General features: G+C 42.1%; 1 protein-coding gene across 2 annotated transcripts in view; it reads left to right on the forward strand.

Moving 5' to 3' along the window:
- Window positions 1–296: 296 nt before the first annotated feature.
- LOC122558230 (chromodomain Y-like protein 2) overlaps window positions 297–19000 on the forward strand; it is a 152356-nt gene continuing 133652 nt past the window's right edge. For both annotated transcript variants that reach the window (XM_043706574.1, XM_043706576.1), the window contains exon 1: window positions 297–564. In XM_043706574.1, coding sequence (XP_043562509.1) covers window positions 412–564 — 153 coding nt within the window. In that variant the 5' untranslated portion in view covers window positions 297–411. The remainder of the gene's footprint in view (window positions 565–19000) is intronic.

The following is a 19000-nucleotide window of genomic DNA, read 5'->3' on the forward strand; positions in this document are numbered from 1 at the left end:
TCCGTAGTGCATGTGACTTGCAAGCACATGTGTCAATTTTAGCAAATTTGGAAATTTTTTTACTCTCTGTGAAAACTGGCGGTGAGAATGGTTTGTTTTTGGAAAGGAAGAAGATGGGTTTTTTTTCCCTCCTGTTCTCAGGTGTTGAGGAGGAGACCTTGGCCAGGTAAGTCATGCCCAGAGATGTGTTAATGTCTCTCTGCTCTCGCTACTTGTCCTGTTCCTTTCCGCACGTGGGGACGGCCGTGTTAGTTTGTTAGGCGCCGCGGGATTGGATGGGGCGTTTTGTTACTTCCTCCTGTTACACTGTAGCTAGAGAGAGAGAGAGAGAGAGACGCTGGCGGCGGATTCTGCGCATTAACTCAGCCCCCCTGTATATATGTGTGTGTGTGTCTGTATGTGAATGTGTGTATGTGTATGTGTGTATATAGCAGCCTGCAAAGGAGCACTCAGTACCCGGCCGCTAAAACAACAGCAGTGGCAGCAACAACCACCACAAACAGCAGCAGTCAGCAAGCAGCGACCAGGTCTCAAAGCGGGATGGCTTCAGGAGATCTCTACGAGGTACTGTTCTTCATTTTTTCCCTGTATATTCGCTGATCGCCTCGACCCCGGCTCCCAACTAGATATAACACGAGGGGGAAGCGTTTGAAAGTAGCCGCAGCTCTTCCGAGGCTGGCTTCCCCCCCACCCCCCTTTCCTCCCTCCTCTCTCTCTCTCTCTCTCGCCCTCTCTTGCACACAGGGCGAAACAGAATTGAAAAGCTGCGGGATGGCAGCGCTGTCGTTCTGCTTTCTCTTTAATGCTTAAATGCATTGCTTGATGATAGGCCTTGGGAGGGGAGGAGGAGGGAGGAAGAGCTGAGTGAGTTAGCGGTTGCCTTGAAGGGAGGTCTGGGGGCAGATAGGTGCAGCCCTAACAGTGAGCAAGAGCCTGGAGGGGAGAGGAAGGGTAGGGAGATAGGAGAAGTCCAGGTTGGTGAGCTAGGAGAGGGATCGAGTGCAGCAGCAGCAGCAGATCTGAAGTGTGCACGCACTCATTTATTGACAGGACGCCCGGTGACTTTTCCGTTCGCATCAACGTGCAGGAAGCTCAGAGTGGATGGGAGTTTCAAATCTCTATCACTCTTTATTCTGCACTGCTTTCTCTTTTTTTTTCTTACGTAAAGCTGCTGTCAGATGTATTTACAACCCCCCCCCCCCCGCCCCTCGCGATGGTCAGCCTGGAAGACTTGTGTTGAAACAACGTACCGCAAGGTATGGGGTACCAGGGTGCACTTTTCTGATGCACACATTATTTTTTCCCCCCTCCTCAATTACTTGGTCACATTTAGCAACCCGTAAGACGTGTTTGTTACTGGGGTCCCTGGAACGTCTGTACCTCAGTTTGATCATTAATAACCCTACTTGCCTTTACTATTGCATTTTAACACAGTGAGATCCCGAGGTCCTGTGTATTATTTTCAGGGCTGCCTGTTAGTTCTGCCAGGACAAGTCATATTTCACCCTCCCCATGGCAGTGTTGTCACAGTGTTGGGTGATGTGCATTTTTAGAAGGTGGGTCAGTTATTCTCCCATGCACAACACAAGTATGTAAGTTAGTGCATTTTATTTTAAAAAAAAGGAAAGCACCATTTTTTTGGTAGGATTCGAGCAAGGACAGACGTCAGAGAGGCACCGCCTGATGATTACTTCCTGAGGTAATTTTACAAGTGGCTTTTTTATATTTAAAAAATAGCCTCTTCTGGAAAAGTGGGTGACCAGTCGTGGGGGCTGCCAGTGAGCTTTTCCTTTCGTTGAAATGCACCGACCCAGTTCCCCCACCACAACCATCACCCCTGGGGAAGGGGTTGCTTGGGTGTCTGTATGTGTGAGTGAGTGAGATGAAACGGAAGGGACTGGGGCGGTGTGACCGCCTCTATTGAGAAACGCGATGGAAATAGAGCGGGCGAGCGTTCCCACATTGACGGGGCGGCGGTGGGAAGTTTGTGGGTGGGAGGGTTAAAATAACTCTCCCCACCCACCACCATACGGACAGGAACATCAAACCGTGCCTTCTCCCCCTACCCAGTTTAAAAAAAAAACAAACTTATGGTATCCGGGTGGAGAATTGGGAATCTCTGGATGGGGCTGTTGGTTGGAGGTTGAGGATGAGGACCTTTTTTGTTCCAAAGTGGCATCTTTAAACTGATGCCGCTGTCAACACAGATAATTGTTGCCCAGCTCAATGGGGCGATCTCTTCTGGCGGTGTCTCCCAGACTTAATGGTGCAAACCCAATGGGAAGAAATTGAAACCAAAGAAGTTTGGGGGAATCATTGGTTTGCATCACCTATTGTGTAAGACCTGCCTTTGAGTGTTGCATTTGCATGGATTTCGACGGTGCTTGCCTTTGGTACCTGCGAGTGTTTGGTTTCGTTTGTCGCTCAGTTTGTATTGGATCAGTCCTACCCCCCGGTGATACTCGGGGGATTCTCAGCATCATTCTTCTAACCACACGGTTGCCGAAGGGGAAGGTGCCTTGATCTAAACGTTTGCAAGCAACAGCAGATAATTGACCAGGACTGTGGAACGCTGCTTTTGGAGGCCAGAGCAATTTGCAAAGGGGAGAGATTGCGCCTGCACGATATGACCCGGGTAGAATTGACAGCAAAAGCCAATACCGCACTGTGCTTCCCTACAGAAGGAAGATACAAGTATGGATTATACAGAAGGTTTGGAAAATGCCTCGAGGATAAATTGAAAAGGAGGATCTAAACCAACCAATTGAAGTGATGTAGATGATGAAAAGCAAGACCTCTTTGACGTGAAGCCCACGACAAACCCAAAAAAAACAGATTTCTTTTTAAAAAATCAAAATGAGACATTTCTAGCAGAAATCAATGATTAAAGGAACAGATAAATGTACATTGAGAAATAGTCAAATAGTTCATCATTTCAAATTGGTTTCACCTTGTTGAGTTTTCAGTAATATTGTTTCCATTCAGTTTTCATTTACCCATGGTACTGGGTGTCACTGGCTCAAGCATTTATTGCTCATCTGTGGTTGCCCTTGAGAAGGTGGTAGTGAGCTGCCTTCTACAACCACTGCAGTCTACTTGCTGCAGATTGTCCCATTATGACCTGAGGGAGGGAATTCCAGGATTTTGATCCAGTGATATTTCCAAGTCAGCTTGGAGGGGAACTTGCAGGTGGTGGTGTTCCATTTATCTGCTCTTGTCCATCTAGTTTGAGGTAGTCATGAATTTAGAAGGTGATATCTGAGAACCTTTGTCTGTGACTGTACGATGTCAAAGAGTGAATGATGTTTTATGAGGCTGAAAGAGATTTGTAATCAAATTTAGCTATCTTAAGAATCTGTGTGGAATTTGTGAATGGTCAACTTTCAATTCACCCTCATGTTGTGTTGCTCCATTATTGTTCATTTTTGCACAATGTCTTGTCAACTGTAACACAGCATGGAACTTGCAAAGAAAATGACCTGTGTTTCTTATAAACAAAAAGGCATGGGTGACAGGCCAAAATCATTTCAAAAACAGATTGTATGTTCCATAACTCAGTCAGTGACAGTTTGTTCATATTTTACCTCCGTTTAGAAGTACATGGATCCCAGTTCTGGGCTGCGCTAGTGTTAATTTGAACTGGGCATGTGTAATTTTGTAAGGAAATACCAACATATGAAATTGACAAGCAGTAAGAGAGCAGATGTCTGCACACTATGACAGCTTGAATATCATGACTGAAACCCTTCTCATCCAGCATTGTAATTTTAACAGAGGAAGAATGCAGGGTCAGTAAGGGACAAAGCTACTTTGGAAAGTTCTTCCAGAACCAATTGCCTTCTCCACAGGCATTCATCTGCTTTCTGTATAATCTCAACTTCACCCCAGTCAAGAACTGATCCAGTTGAAGACATACAGGTAGTCAAATCCTACCACAGCAGGTACGGAACACTAGGTATGCTGTGTGATATAACTTAATAAAATAATCTTTGGGTGAAAACTTGGGTTGTGTCGAATTTTTTTGTGTGTAACTTTTATGTGGCAAAATATTATTTTGGCCCAATTACAGTATCAAATTTCAAGTGGGTTGTGTACTCAGATTATTAATACTTCTGATGCCAATGAAAATGGAGCTACTTGTTATTTCTGAAAATGTATGAAAGGTGGACTAGCTTCTAGATTAATTATGGCTCATTTCAGATTTTTCTGAAACAGAAGTCTGGTTGTGAATAAGATGTCCTTATTTAAAATAGAGCAGCAGTAGGGTTTTTCTTGAGGCCGTGCTTTTTCTTTTCATTGCATGACCACACAGAAGGTAAATGTTTCTTTCACAGCCACATCAGCGGAATGATGGAAAGATTGTCAACAATGCTAACTTGCTTAGCGGTAAGATGCTCACTCTCACATTGGGTTTAGTCAGGGCCACTCAGTTCCTCGCCTCATTACAGCCTTGGTCCAAACATGGACAGAAGAATTGAGTTCACAAGGTGATGTCAGAGTGACTGCCTTTTACCTCCAGGAAAAATTTGGCCAAGTGTGAATCAAGGACTCCAAACAAAACTGGAATCGAAAGGAATTGAGAGGGGCGCAGAAGACCTTGCACAAAGAAAGATGCTTATTATTGTTAGAGGTTAATCCTTGCAGGCCCCAGGACATCTCTGCAGGAGTTCCTTAGGGTAGTGTCCTAGAGCCAACCATCTTTAGCTGCATCATCAATGACCTTGCCTCCATCGTAAGGTCAGAAGTGGAATATTTACTGATGAATGGACACCATTGTCAGTGCTCAAATACTGAAGCAGTAAATGTCCATATACAGCAAGTCCTGGACAACTCAGACTAGGGCTCACAAATTGCCAATGATGTTCATTTCACCCAAGTGCCAGGGAATGATCCTCTCAACCATGAGGAAATCTAACTAACTTCTCTTGATGGCATTAAAACCACTGAATTGCCCATTGTCAAAATCCTAGGATTTACCATTGACCAGAAACTGAACTGGGCTGTCTAATAAATACTGTGGCTACAGGAAAGTTCAGAGGCTAAGAATCCTGCAGCAAATAACTCCTTTTCTGTTTTCTCCCCTGCCCCCAAAGCAGGGCCAACATCACGATTTGGAATCATCATGGAATTTTTTATCTGTCTGGATGAGTGTAGCTCCAATGACACCCAGGAAATTGACACCATCAAAGATTGGCACCTGCCCACTATCTTAAACATGCATTTCTTCCACTAATATTGCACAGAGATGGCAGCGTGTACCGTCGGTATAATGCATGGTGGCCAACTTAGGCTCCTTGAACAGAACACTCCAAACTCACAACCTCTACCACCTAGAAGGTTAAGGGCAGTGAGCACCGGAACCTTCAAGTTCACTTCCAGGCTATGCACCATCCTGAATTGAAAAGATATCGCCGTTCCTTTCCACTGTCACTGTGTCCAAATCCTGGAACTCCCTTGCAAACAGCACTTTAGGACTGCAGTGATTCAAGAAGGCAACCACCACCTTCTCCCATGCAGTTAGAGGTGGTAATAAATCCTGGCCTACTGATCAATGTTCACAACTCATGAACTAATAATAAAAAGAAAATTGCACTAAATAATTCTTTTTGACACCCAAACTGATTTTAAAAATAAATATATAGACAGGTCATTACCTCCCCTCCCAAATTGTTAGTGGCTGTATTCCTGATTTCTTAGTACATGACTTTTAATAAAATTCTCTTCCTGGTGTAAGCTGTTGTATTTTTGGCAGCCAAAAGATAGGGGAAGATAGAGAAAGAAATGGATTGAAGATACCAGAGCAACACTAAAGAGTTGATTTAATACATTGATTTTATTAGTATTGATATTTGCTTGTTCTATGATTTCTAATGTTTTATCTCCTTTTGCAAACTATAAATATAAACCATTGTTCAGTGGGATCGCCTTTTGTTCTTGTGTTTTGACCCTCATGCATTTCATTTCACAAAGAAGTAGAAAAATGTCAATAATTCCTTGCTAATAGTTCAAGGTAGAAAACACTGCTCTGGGAATTGGTTCTGACTTGTACTGTATCTTCTGATTAGTTGCCTGTAGTGTTAACCAAGTTTGGATACATTTTAGCTCTGTGCATTACAATCTATATTAGTTTGGTTGTACAGAATTTGAGTTTTGCTGAAAAAGGATACAGTTTGTCAATGCTTTTCATCTTGCGTTGATCAGGACAGTTTTCAAGAATACCAGTTTCAAGGGGCTTATGTTTACACTGCACGAAAGAGAATTCTGGTAGGCAAGTGGACTTGGCAGTTCACTGTCGGTCGTCATCCATTGCTGCTGTATTTAGGCACTACCTGTACCAATCAGAGTTCACTTGCCAAACAATCAACACCTTTTTCTCCATATAATAAGAGCATATTGTTCCCCTTTACATTAGTATTTCTTGCAAATGGTCTTGACTGTAACAGAAAATGCTTCATCAAAACGTCTTTTCTTGCAGTGCTACAATTCACTTGATTTAATAATCTGAATAAAGTATTATGCATGGAAATAATTGAAGTCTGACTGCACTGCGCTTTTTTTTTAGCTCCATTCTTGAAATTTACATCAATGAACTCCATGAAGTGTTGCTGTTAAATTTGGAACATCCTCAAACAATTCAGATCAACTCTGCAGGACATGGCAATTACAATCTTAAATCCAGAACAGCAGCAACTGTAATGAAAATAATTTCTTCCAGGAATTGGATTTGTTGGTTTGTTTCATCTAGTGGTGCAGCCAAGAGAATTTGTACAGTGTGACCTGGAGATTTACTCTGGCTTAGTGAATTCTTCAGTCGTCCTTGTTCAGTAAATGGAGAGTAGCACTACATTTAGACCTAGTGGGGGGGGGGGGGGAATACCAGAAGACATCGTTGACTTGAAGTTCTACTAGTTGGAAAAGTGCTATGCAAAAAAAACTGTCCACGCTGGTGTTGAGACTATACTGAATTAAAAGAATTGCAGGTGCACCTCAACATTATGTTCCCTGCCTAAAATGTGTGCAATTCATGTTTTAGTCATAATTTTGATGTTTTTTTTTTGTGTTAATTAAAACACCTCTTGAATAGTTGGAGCAACTTAGGTGGACTATTTTCGGTTCTCTCTTTGTCTATAGCTTTTGCTCCATTACTGGTTTAACTGTCGTCACACAAACAAGGTGGCAGTGGTAAAAGTGTAACAGGATCTTGTAACTTCCCATTGTGACAAGTTTTCTTCCATATTCCTGCCCACCTGTCAGGTTCTCTAGCCACCTGTTTCACGTGCTTGCTTGAAAACACCTTGGGTATAAACACTGAGCTAAGTAGTCTGAAACCAAACGAAAAGGATTTTGGTATCACTATTAAAAATGACCTCATTTCACATCTTTCACAATGAGAATTTAGTTATCTCCGCTGCTGAAAGTGACATCCCTCTAATTAAAATTGAAAAATTGGTGCGGTGCTTGAAATCTAAAAATTTCCGATCTCCTCCATACTCCCACTTTGACCTCTCTGTTCTTGGCCTCCCACACTGTTGTAATGAAACTGAACAAAACCTCAAAGCATTGCTCCAGCATTTGATTTAGCACTTTACAGCTTTCAGGACTCATAGCATTCAACAATTTCAGTTCATAGCCACTGCACTAATTCTTTGCAGACCGCAGCTTTTGTTTAATTCACTCATGCCATGTGGGTGTCATTGGCAAGTCTATTTTCATACATATGTCTTGGTAAGGTGGTGATTAGTTGGTTTATGGGATGCAACGGGGTGGCTTGCTCATCATGCCTAGTTATGAATCAACTGCATTTGGCAGTCCATTCAAACCAAGAGTGACTTCAGTTCTGGGGTGATTGATTAAATCCAGTGCAGAATCCTCCGATCTGTGAGGTGGATGTTCAGAAGTTTGTGCTCTCTCTTAGACACCTTGAATTTACCTCTACCCATTTATGGTGAAGTATCTGTTCAGAGCCTTCCTGGATGAAATTACTCCATTTTGTTCGATCACGAGCCATGAACGTCTAAGAATTACTGGGAATGTTGGTCCGTTGCAGGATATGTTGACCTAGGAGAGGACACTGCTATTGGAATGTCTTTCTTACCTCTGGATTTGGAGGATGATGCAGAAGCACCTGTGGTTGTACTTTGAGGTACCTGCAGTCAGTTGTCCAAGCTCCCTAAACATCTAGGAGCATGGGACATCTGCTTGGTAAACCATGACACAGAGAAGTTTCCAGTCCAAGGTGACACAAAGTAAGACTCCTGTGTTGAAGCTTGACCACTTGGACTGCTTTTCGTTTTTTGTTTCTCCTCTTTTCTTTTAAAACTTTCTTACCATATCCTGGGTTTGGACAGCATCTGCGACCACAAGAGCCCAGAACATGGATCTTGAGCGGTCTTGAGCCAGGCCCATGTCCCGGATCCCAAGCGGACCCAGTCCAGAGGAGAGCGAGAGCCTACTTAATTTTCCAGAGCAAGCACAGGGCCTGGAATCAGCTGCTATGACAATGATGGGTCTGACACAGGAGTTGACAAAGCAGTGACAGTGGAGTATTGACCCAGTGCCAAAGATAGCTCCTAAGGATCAGTGATTTCAGTGTTCATTGAAGCTGGTGTAGATGATGGCAAAGCGGTGGCAGAGGAATGGCACACAGGTTTCATTGAAGGTGATGAGCTGGCTCAGGACTGACTGACTCTCTTCACACTATATCTATATATTTTTTCCTCCTCCTTAAATTATTCAAAACAGCACTGTTCCATGGTGACAAAAGAAAGCTTTTCACTGTATTTTATTGCATTTTTACTGTATTGTACATGTGACAATGAAATAAAAACCAAGACCCTGGTTTGAGATCCTAGCCCGCAAACACTGTCTTCCTCCAGTTGGCTGAAAGCTGATTGGCAAATTTGAAGGCAATAAATTTATTGGCGTAAGTCTCCTCATTGAGAGGAAGCTCCCAAGGAGCAGGAAATCGTCTGCATTGTTGATCTTAATTAACTGGAGATGTTCTACAATGGCAGCTGGTTGGAAGAGAACCTTAGTTTCCAGGTATTTGGTTCTTGACATCAAACCCCTGGGCTCACCTTGATGTCAGGAAGTCATTTTTCTTCTTTGGACTGCAACATTTTTTGATGTTGGCCATTTGAAGGAACAGAAGGAACAATTTAGCCTCTTGATCCTGATCTGTCTCCATTCAACAAGATGATGGTTGGTCTGAAACCTAAGCTATATACCTTCCTTTGTTTGTATTCCTTAATGCATTTTGGTAAAATCTAATCGAGATTAGATTACTTAGTGTGGAATCATACCCTTCGGCCCAACAAGTCCACATCGACCCTCCGAAGAGAAACCCACCCCGACCCATTCCCCTACATTTACCCCTACACCTAACACCTATGGGCAATTTAGCATGGCCAATTCACCTCACCTGCACATCTTTGGACTTTAGTAGGAAACCAGAGCACCCGGAGGAAACCCACCCAGACACGGGGAGAATGTGCAAACTCCTGAGGCAGGAATTAAACCCAGGTCTCTGGCGCTGTGAGGCAGCAGTGCTAACCACTGTGCTGCCTCCTTAGATTTAAAATGAACAATTGGTCCAGAATCATCTGCCATTTGCTAAGAGCAACAAACATACCTGCTGCCTCCCCCCCCCCCCCCCCAAACCCCCACCAGCCCTCCCCTACAGCAGGGTTTCTGACCTGCACTTGGAAAGACCTTGTTCTAATTTTATATTATATATAGTCCTAGACTTCTGAACCAACAGAAAAGGTATACCTCCACTTACCCAATCAATTCTGCTGAATCTCTTGAAAACATGGATCGAATGACTCCTTAACACACTAAATTCAAGAGAACGGCATCCAAGTCTTCCTGGGTATCATTTTAGTAAATATGTTGCCATTCCCTCCATACTCTGTGTCATCGTTCTCAGATGTGATGCCAAGATTTTGAATAGCTGTAATGTAATTGCTAACCTCTTGTATTCTCATTATCTGTCTGAAAGAACCAACATACCATTGGGCTTTTCTCATTTTTTTTAACCTGTATTTGTACATGGACCCCCTTGACCTCTGCTGGTTAAAGTTTTTCAACTTTTCAGCGGTGCTTTGAATTTTCATTCTTGGATCCCAAATGGATGACTTCACTCTTATCTCTATTGAAATCCATTACCCAGGTGTCTTTAGATAATTTTTGCCTCCAAAATACAGTCTTTGCCTCAAAGACAAACCTTGGATAAAATGATACTCTTTCCCTCAAAGTGTTGATAAAATATGGCAAATAATTGAAGCTCCAACACAGATCTTTGCAGGACACTTAGTCATATCCTGCCAAATGACAAGACTTGCCTGTTATCCCTGCTGTCTGCCGCACGCACCTCTCACTGGTGTCTGTGAATTTGCAGTGTCAGAGTGCTAAACAACTACAAAGTCAGCCATCACTTTGGAAAGAAATGCATTGCTTCACAAAATGGTGTGAACAGACCAAACACCAAGTGTGTGAAATGAAAGAGAAAAGTTGCCATTTGAAAGATGCTTCCTTCCACTCATCCAGTTTCCCAGTTAGTTCGATAAATGCTTCCAGTTCCATGGGCTTCAACTTCAGTGAACAGTCTCTTCTGAGGGAAATTATCTGGATATCTGTATAAATAACATCAAAGTACATTATCATGTCCACAAATTCAGTCACCTCTTTGTAAGATTCAGTTAGATTCACCAGGTATCACCTACTGCTTCAAAATCCATGCTGGGTCTCTGATTAGCTGAATATTTTCACTGTGTTTGTTGCTGTGTCCTGAATGATAGACTTTTGTAATTTCATGACAGCATGTATTCAACATAATTGGCTGCCTCACTCACCTTGCTTAAATAGCAGAGTGACATAATTTTCCAGAATAAAGGAACTGGATTTCTTTATACAGAATTCCTAAATTCAGAGAAATTTGTCAGATTATAAGTTAGGTTGATGGGATGGAACGTCTAAGCAAATCATTCGCTACATAGCTTCGCGTTAATCTTCAAAGAGGTTATTATTTTACAACAGTGGGGAAAGAGCCTCTGGTCCATCCAGGGAGATCTCTGCTGAACAAATGAAACATGCAGTTTAAATACAGATACACAGGCCATTTCAACTGGCTATCCTCTTAACTATTCATTCAATTATTATGTGAATGCATGATCAATGTGTGGTCAGACCTTTCCCTTCTATACCATGATGAGCAACAGACTTTGGACCAGGCTGGTACCGAGGCTTCTATCAGCATTCCTCAAAGCTGTGCCTTATCTGTCTCTGCACAAGCATCTGCTTCTGTTCCAAAGGGGCCATTGTATACATTCTGCAAGACCCTTTGTGTGTTATCTTAATGCAGTTACTTCAATGAAGTCTGCTAGTTTAACTTCAAACAGCAAACTATGGAAACTGCTGTTTCAGCTACGAATTTTGCTCAACCGCTCCACTTTATGTCAACTGAGTACCACTTTTAGCTGGTTTATACAATGTCATCTGCACACCCTCTTCTTTTAAAACCTTGGATGTAAACCATCTAGATCTGGATATTTGTCACTTTTTGATGCTATTATTTTCTACATTACATTAATTTTAGGTGAATCTTGGTTCTGACTCAATGAGTTTTCTTAGTTCTTCTGCCAGGCTGACCTCTTCCTCAATCATAAATGCCAGTGCAAAGAGTTTATTTTTCCATTTGATTGTTCACTGTTCCTTATTGTTTTCCTTCTCCTTTATTACATTAGCACTTCTGAAAGGGCCAGTATCGCTCCTGGCTGATTCCGCCCCCCCACCTGCTCTATGAATATGATCTCTCAAAATGTTTTGTCCCATATTTTTATGGTTCTTGGAGGTTGCTTCCCATTCTTTCATAGCTCGCACTATCTGGTGTGTCACCACTTATGGCCCTTTTGCAGCCTTCCCTATCAGTAGGTAAACATCTATTAATTTTGGGTTTTTTAAATTTGCCTTGTTTCCTTAGCTTTTGCCGTTCCTCACCTCTCTTGCCATCCTTGTCATTCTTCAGTCTTGTGTTCCTTTCTTCCTTGCACCATTGCTACCTTCTTTTGTCTTGCACTAAACATATATTTTTTTGTCATTTTAACCTCTCCTACTTTCCATCCCGTCACAGATCTGTCCTCTTCCTCTTTCCTCCACTTCACCCTGCCAACGCCCATTGTTGAGATGTGTCACATCCAGATCCTTTCCACTTCTGGTGAGCGTTGAGCAACCTGAACTCTGTCTCTTTCCCAGTGAACGCTGCCTGACCTGCTGAGCATTTCCTGAGAATTTTCTGCTTCAACTCCATGAACTGACCTTGCTATGGAGCATACTTTCAATAATAGCAAAAGCAACAATAAAAGCGTGTTGATTTTTAAACCCAGAACGGCTTTGGTCCTCCTTCCAGAAGTCCTTCCATTATGTAAGTGTTGTGATGCAACAAAGATGTGTCAAACAATGTTTGTGTCCTCCCAAGTAAGTTGTAGATCCAGTTCAACAACTTGACTGACTAATTGGGGTGAAGAGGTTATTGCCTTTTTTAAGATTATTTGAAATGTTGATAACGTTACACAAGATTGATTTAAGAAGCATTTCTTGGCCACTTGATGCAAAGAATGTGTTTTTTTTTCTCTGAACCATTCTGACAGCTGGGTGGTACTGTGCACATTTCACCTCTCGCTGACTTGTTTGCCAAGAATTCTAACTTTGAAGCAACGTTCGTGCACAATTGTCTGGTAGTTGACTTCTACCCCTTTTCGTAGATCTAGAGAAAGGATTTTTTTTTTAGTGCTTTCCCTTCATGTAGGCCATTGAAGCTGTAGATGAGTTTGAAATTGTAGTGAGAATGGAGCCTCTGTGCTGCTTGGACCCAGACACTTTCCAGGATCAAGAACCTGCTTAGGATGACTGACTTTATTCTTCCCAATCTTGACTCAACTGATTTTGATTTGATTTATTATTATCATTGCATATACCTAGGTACAGTGAAAGGTTTTGTTTTGTGTGCAGTGTACGCGGATCATACCATTAAAAGTGCTTAAGGGTAATAGAACAGAGCAAGGGAGACAATGTTCCAGCTGCAGAGAAGGTGCACACAGTGCGAGGTCAGCATTAGATTTGCGAGGCCCATTCAGAAGTCTAATAACAACGGGCAGGAAGCTGTTCTTGAACCTGTTGGCCCATGTGTTTTAAGCTTTTGTATCTTCTGCCTGACGGTAGAGTTTGGAAGGGATTCTAACTGGGGCGGAAGGGGTCTTTGAATATGCAACGAGAAGTGTAGATAGAGTCAATGGATGGAAAGCTGTTTTGCGTGATGGACTGGGCTGTGTTCACAACTCTGTAGTTTCTTGTCCTGGACAGAGCAGTTGTCATACCAAGCCATGATGCATCTGGATAGAATGCTTTCTATGGTGCATCTATTGATATAAAAACTGATTGAATTCTTGCACTTTTGAACGTCGAACTTGTGTGTGCTTCCCATTCTCTGAAACGAAGCCTTCTGCTAAACATCTGGAAAATTAAAGTCCTCTCTCAACCAACTGTCCGAGCAAAACTTGCCAATCTTTGAATTGACATCAACAGTGAAGTTTTGGAAAATGGGGATTATTTTCCATATCTTGGGAGCCTCTTCTCGATTAGAGGTAGATGACGGAATTCATCATTGCTTTCAGTGTGCTAACTCAACCTTCAGTTAGTTGAGGAAAAGGTTTGGAGAACTAGGATCTAAATTTGTGTGATCATCAGTGATCCCTGTATGGTTTGGAGATTTGGATGACCTACAGCAGGCACCTTTGCAAGCTTCAGTACCAAGAAAGACAATCCAGCAGCAACATCCTCTTCCAAGCCAACTTGGCCAGCAGCATGGCATTCAAGATCAGCTCTGTCACTTATGTGCCTGATACCAGACCCCAAAAGCCATTGCTGTACTCTGAACTCTGGAGACTCCCAGGTGGAGAGCAGAAGCATTGATTCTCAAAGCATTCCTGAAGAGTTTAAACAACACAACGTCTTATGATCGACCCCGGATTATGACCGTCCAAAATGGAGAAAGCTTCTTTGGGAAGGATAAAAGCACTTTGAGCAATTTCTATTAAGAATAGAATAGAGGCCAAATCAAGGCTTCGGAGGAAGCACACAAACTTCCAAACAACTCATCTATCCAACTGGTCAAGCAGCACCTGTCTCTTTCATATATGGTCACCACTGGATATCATGCAATGGACTTACCTCCTATCTCAAACCCGTCAAAATGGAACAGAAGCAAGTCAGCTTCAATCCAAAAGGGCTACCTGGGGAAGCATCTTCAATTTCACCTGGCAGTTCAGCAGAGCCATGGCATCTATAAAGAAGGCATTGATGTCTTTATCTTCAGACAAAAGGAAAATAAGTGACACCTAAATTAGAGATGCATGTTAATGATTTCCCATTAGTCTGACTTGATTCAAATCAAAGCTGACATGTCTTGTTAGTTTGTCGACAGACTTTATTTCACATGAATATTGGTTTCCTTGCTAGATAATTTGATTGAGCTTCTAAATCTACAAAGATATTTTCCTCTTGGCCTACAGTAAATTGTGCCTCATACATAAACTAGGCAGTGCATGATTGCTTTGATCTGATACAGTCTTACGGATCCTGATATAAACTGCCATGGCATATACCAGAAGTAGTTTAGATTTCTTGTGAGACAGATGAAAGTCTGTAGGCAGCCTTCAACTTAAGACTGTTCCAGTTTTCCCTATCACAGTGTTAAGTTCACTGAATTTCTTAGATGACTGACTGGTAGCTGGTGTGCTTTTGGGAGGAGTAAATGATCACTATTGTGTAGGCATTTTCTCCAGATGAAGTATAAACCAGATCGATAAGAGTATCGCATGGCACTGTGCAGTTCCCCCTTCAGTGCTTTTTAATTGTTTCCCTCAATACTCAAACTGACAGAACTTCAAATCTAGAGAATTGTGCAATCCAATTGTAAATGTCCTGGTTGGCATAAAATTTGTCGTTTCATGCTATAACTGCTGGTTCACTACATTAACTCTGTGTCATTCTGTATGGAAGACAGAGCTACAGGTAATGGCACTATCCAGGAAAGTGGAGCTGTGTCTGATGTTTAATTGTAAGAGTTACTTGATTTGATTTAATTTATTATTGTTACATGTACCTAGGTACAGTGAAAAGTATTGTTTTGCATGCAATATAGGCAAAGCATATCTTACAAAGAATCATAAGGTGATTTGAATAGAGTGAGATATGTAATGTTTCGGTTGCAAAGAAGATGCGTAAAAAGCAAGATTAATAGGAGAATTGAAATTTGAGCGCACCGCTCAGAAGTCTAATAACAGCAGGGAAAAATATGTTCTTTGTTGGTATGTGTATTTAAGCTTTTGTATCTCCAGCCTGACGGAAGAGGTTGGAAGAGATTGTAACGTGGGTGGGAGGGGTTTTTGATTTTCCCCAACATCGCGAGCATTCTTCCTGCATCTAGCCTGTCCAGTCCCATCCGGACTTAATATGTTTCTATGAGATCCTCCCCTCGTTCTTCGAAATTCCAGCGAGTACAAACCCAGTCAATGTAGTCTTTCATCATGTGTCAATCCAAGGCAGTGAGAAGTGTAGATGGAGTCAATGGATGGAAGGTTGGCTTGCTTGATGGAGAGGGCTGTGTTCACAACTTTCTGTAGTTTATTATGGTGCTGGGCAGAGCAATTGCCATACCAAGCTGTGATGCATCCAGATAGAATGCTTTCTATGGTGCAGCTGTAAAAGTTGATGAGAGTCCTTCTAGACAGTGAGTTTGTTTTAGATGTGTAAAATATGTTAAGATTCAACTTCAACTGCACTTATATTTATTTACTCATGCGTTGTGGAAGTCGCTGGCTAAACCATCATTTATTGCCCATCTCTTACTACTCGGGAGAAGGCAATTAAGAAGGTGTGTATTTGATTTCTTTTGTGTTTGATTTCAGTATGACTGTATCAGCTGAAGCTCCAGCAGTGTTTTCAGTACACTTTCTCTTCAGGAGTCTGACAGAGAGTAGAAACAGCCTTGGCAATCATAGATAGTAGAAGGTAGATGCAAGAATTGAAGTATCTCAGCTTCACCAGTTCTACTGATCGTATGGCCTTGGCATCTACTCCATTTAAGGAAAGCTGGATTGGCCCTAATGTTCCGTCACATGGAGAATCTGAAATTACCCACCGTGATGTGAACTCGCAAGCTTTCCTCTTCAGCATAGTGTATTTTAACATTTATCTTTGCCAGTTCTTTTCTCCACGTATGATTACCATGTTTGTAGTGGTGTTACCAAAGTGACCAAAACATCGTCATGCCTGGGGATGAGACAAATCTTACCATCTGACTGACGTGTCTGATAATTGACACTTTGAATTCTAATCACAAGCATTCTCTCTCAATCCTGGACAACGCCACAAAGCTAACATCAGGACAAACTAATAGTTTTTGAGACCATTACTTCTGCCGTTGTTTAGTGATCGTTTTTCAGACCATGCCTCCTTGTCAGCATCTCTCTCTTGACATTCTGTCAGACTTGTTGATGTGTGTTTGCAGAGTGCTAACTTCTTATTTACCACAATTTTAATCCACTTCTCTGTAGATGGGTCCCTGTTAGTGAACCTACACTTCTTTGAAATTTGAGCTGTAGTTTATAGAATCAAAGAATTCCTACAGTGCAGGTAGAGAACATTTGGCCCGTCAAGTTTGTACAAACTCTATGCCTGTAACCCAGCATTTACCATTGCTCATACACCAACCTTGCACATCCCTGGACATTACGGTACAATTTACTGTGGCCAATCCATTTAACCTGCACATCTTTAGACTGTGAGAGGAAACTGGAGCACCTGGCAGAAACCCACACAGATGCTGGGAGAATGTGCAAACTCCACAGTGACCCATGGGTGGAATTGAACCCTGGGTCCCTGCTGCTGTGAGGTAGTAGTGCTCTTGGTTAATCACACCCTCAAGTTATTAAGCTTGTGTTTTCTCTGGTTCTAACAGATGATTTTCACTGTATCAGAACTTTGCAACTGTGTTACAACTTCATAAAACTTTGATTAGACCACCATGGATGGAACACCGTATACGTGGAGGCTCTGAAGTTACCCACAGAGACATGAACTCACAAGTTCACCTGGAAGGATGTGATTGCATTGGACAGGACGCAGAGAAGATTCACAAGGATGTTGCCTTGGATGAAAGGTTTCAGTTATGAGGAGTGAATGGGTTTGTTTTCCTTGAAACAGAGGAGGTGAAGGGGGTGATCTTACTGAAGTATGCAAAATTGAGAGGTATAAAATAGGGTAGATAATGAGAATCTTTTCCCCATGTCAGATGTGTCTAAAACCAGAGGGCACAAATTTAACCTGAAGAGTAAATGGTTCAGAGGAGATCTGAGAAAACATCTTTTCACTCAGCGGGTTGTGGGCACTTGGAAATTGCTGCCTGAGGAGGTGATGGAGGGAGGAACTCTCAACATTTTTAAGAAGCATCTGGATAAGTACTTAAAATGCCAGGGCACAGCATGCTATGGACAACGTGCAGGTAAATGGGATTAGTGTAGTTTGATGTTCGTTGGTTGGCACAGACATGGTGGGCCGCAGGGCCTGTTTCATTGCTGTATGGCTCTATGACATCTAACCTTGTTGTAAAGTTTGCAGTGACCATTGCAATGTAAAAGTTGTACAGCATTCATATGCTGGTTCTCTTTGATGGAGGCCATTCAGAATACTGTAGTTAGCCAGTGAAATTTTCCAAACTTTTGGAGTTGATGTAGTTCATGCTGATGCAGCTCAATGTGACATTTGGCATAGCTTCTAAATATTGCAAACAAACCATCTTATCGAAATTCATGTAGTGTGTCCACTATTCCAAAACATTCCCAGCCATTTGTTGTATAATTTTCTTTGCAGAAGCTGAGGTCAGACTGCAACATTTAATCTTGGAGCTCCTGATGCACCATGCAGGTCAAGCCAATACACCGTGGTTAGTTATCCACATTACAGCTCATTAACCTTTTGTTGTTGTCGCTGTTTCAGTTCTTGAGCTTTTCTGTAATTCTTGGAATCTGCTTTAAACCTCAGCGCAAGTGATTCATTTCAGTGGTGTATTTCAATGCCCCATTCTTCCATCATTTTAGTCTATATACCTTCTCGAAAAGAAAATGTTCAGCATTATATACATGATGTCAGAAAATATTCACATTGCTTCTGCAACAAATGACACTTAAGACTTGCTTTAACCCTAGACTGACTCCTGAGGGTTTTTTTTTGCAGATGGATTCTAACAAAAAATAACCTTGGACAGCTATTGTTACAAAAAAAATTGATTCTTGAGTTGTGGAGCACAAGATCCTTGAAAGTTGCAAATGTCCTTTTAGAACCAAGATTTCATGAGTATAAGCTGTTAAAAGCAGAACACATTTTTGGTCAAACCTATTATTGAAGGGTTGTTCATTGAAATGTATTAAATGGGAGAAAAAGAGTCAGTTGCTCCCTGTTACAATTACTGTAATGTTGTTTCAACACACGCTGGTGTTTTGCATGGAGCTGGAAGATTAGTCACCATATTTATTTCCGTTCTCTACTCAAGAGACATGGACATCACTGGCTGGGCCAGCATTTATTGCTTGTTATTAATTGTCCTTGAGAAGGTGGTAGCAAGCTTCCTTCGTAGGCTGAATGGGATTCTATGATTCTTCTATCAAGTCCACAGTGACCCTCAGAAGCGCTTCCCATCTAGACCCACCCATCCCTGTAATTACACTGGTTAATCCACCCAGCCTGCACAATCCTGGACACTATGGGGCTATTTCCCATGGCTAATCCACCTAAGCTGCATCTCTTTGGACTGTGGCACGAAACCCATGTGGTCACAGGGAGAATGTGCAAACTGCACAAACCAATCTGCCTGAGGGTGGAATTGAACCTGGGCCCCTGGTGCTGTGAGGCAGCAGTGCTAATCACTGAGCCATTGTACCATGAT

Source organism: Chiloscyllium plagiosum, chromosome 17, assembly GCF_004010195.1.
Source record: "Chiloscyllium plagiosum isolate BGI_BamShark_2017 chromosome 17, ASM401019v2, whole genome shotgun sequence".
In the NCBI taxonomy this organism is placed as follows: Eukaryota; Metazoa; Chordata; class Chondrichthyes; order Orectolobiformes; family Hemiscylliidae; genus Chiloscyllium; species Chiloscyllium plagiosum.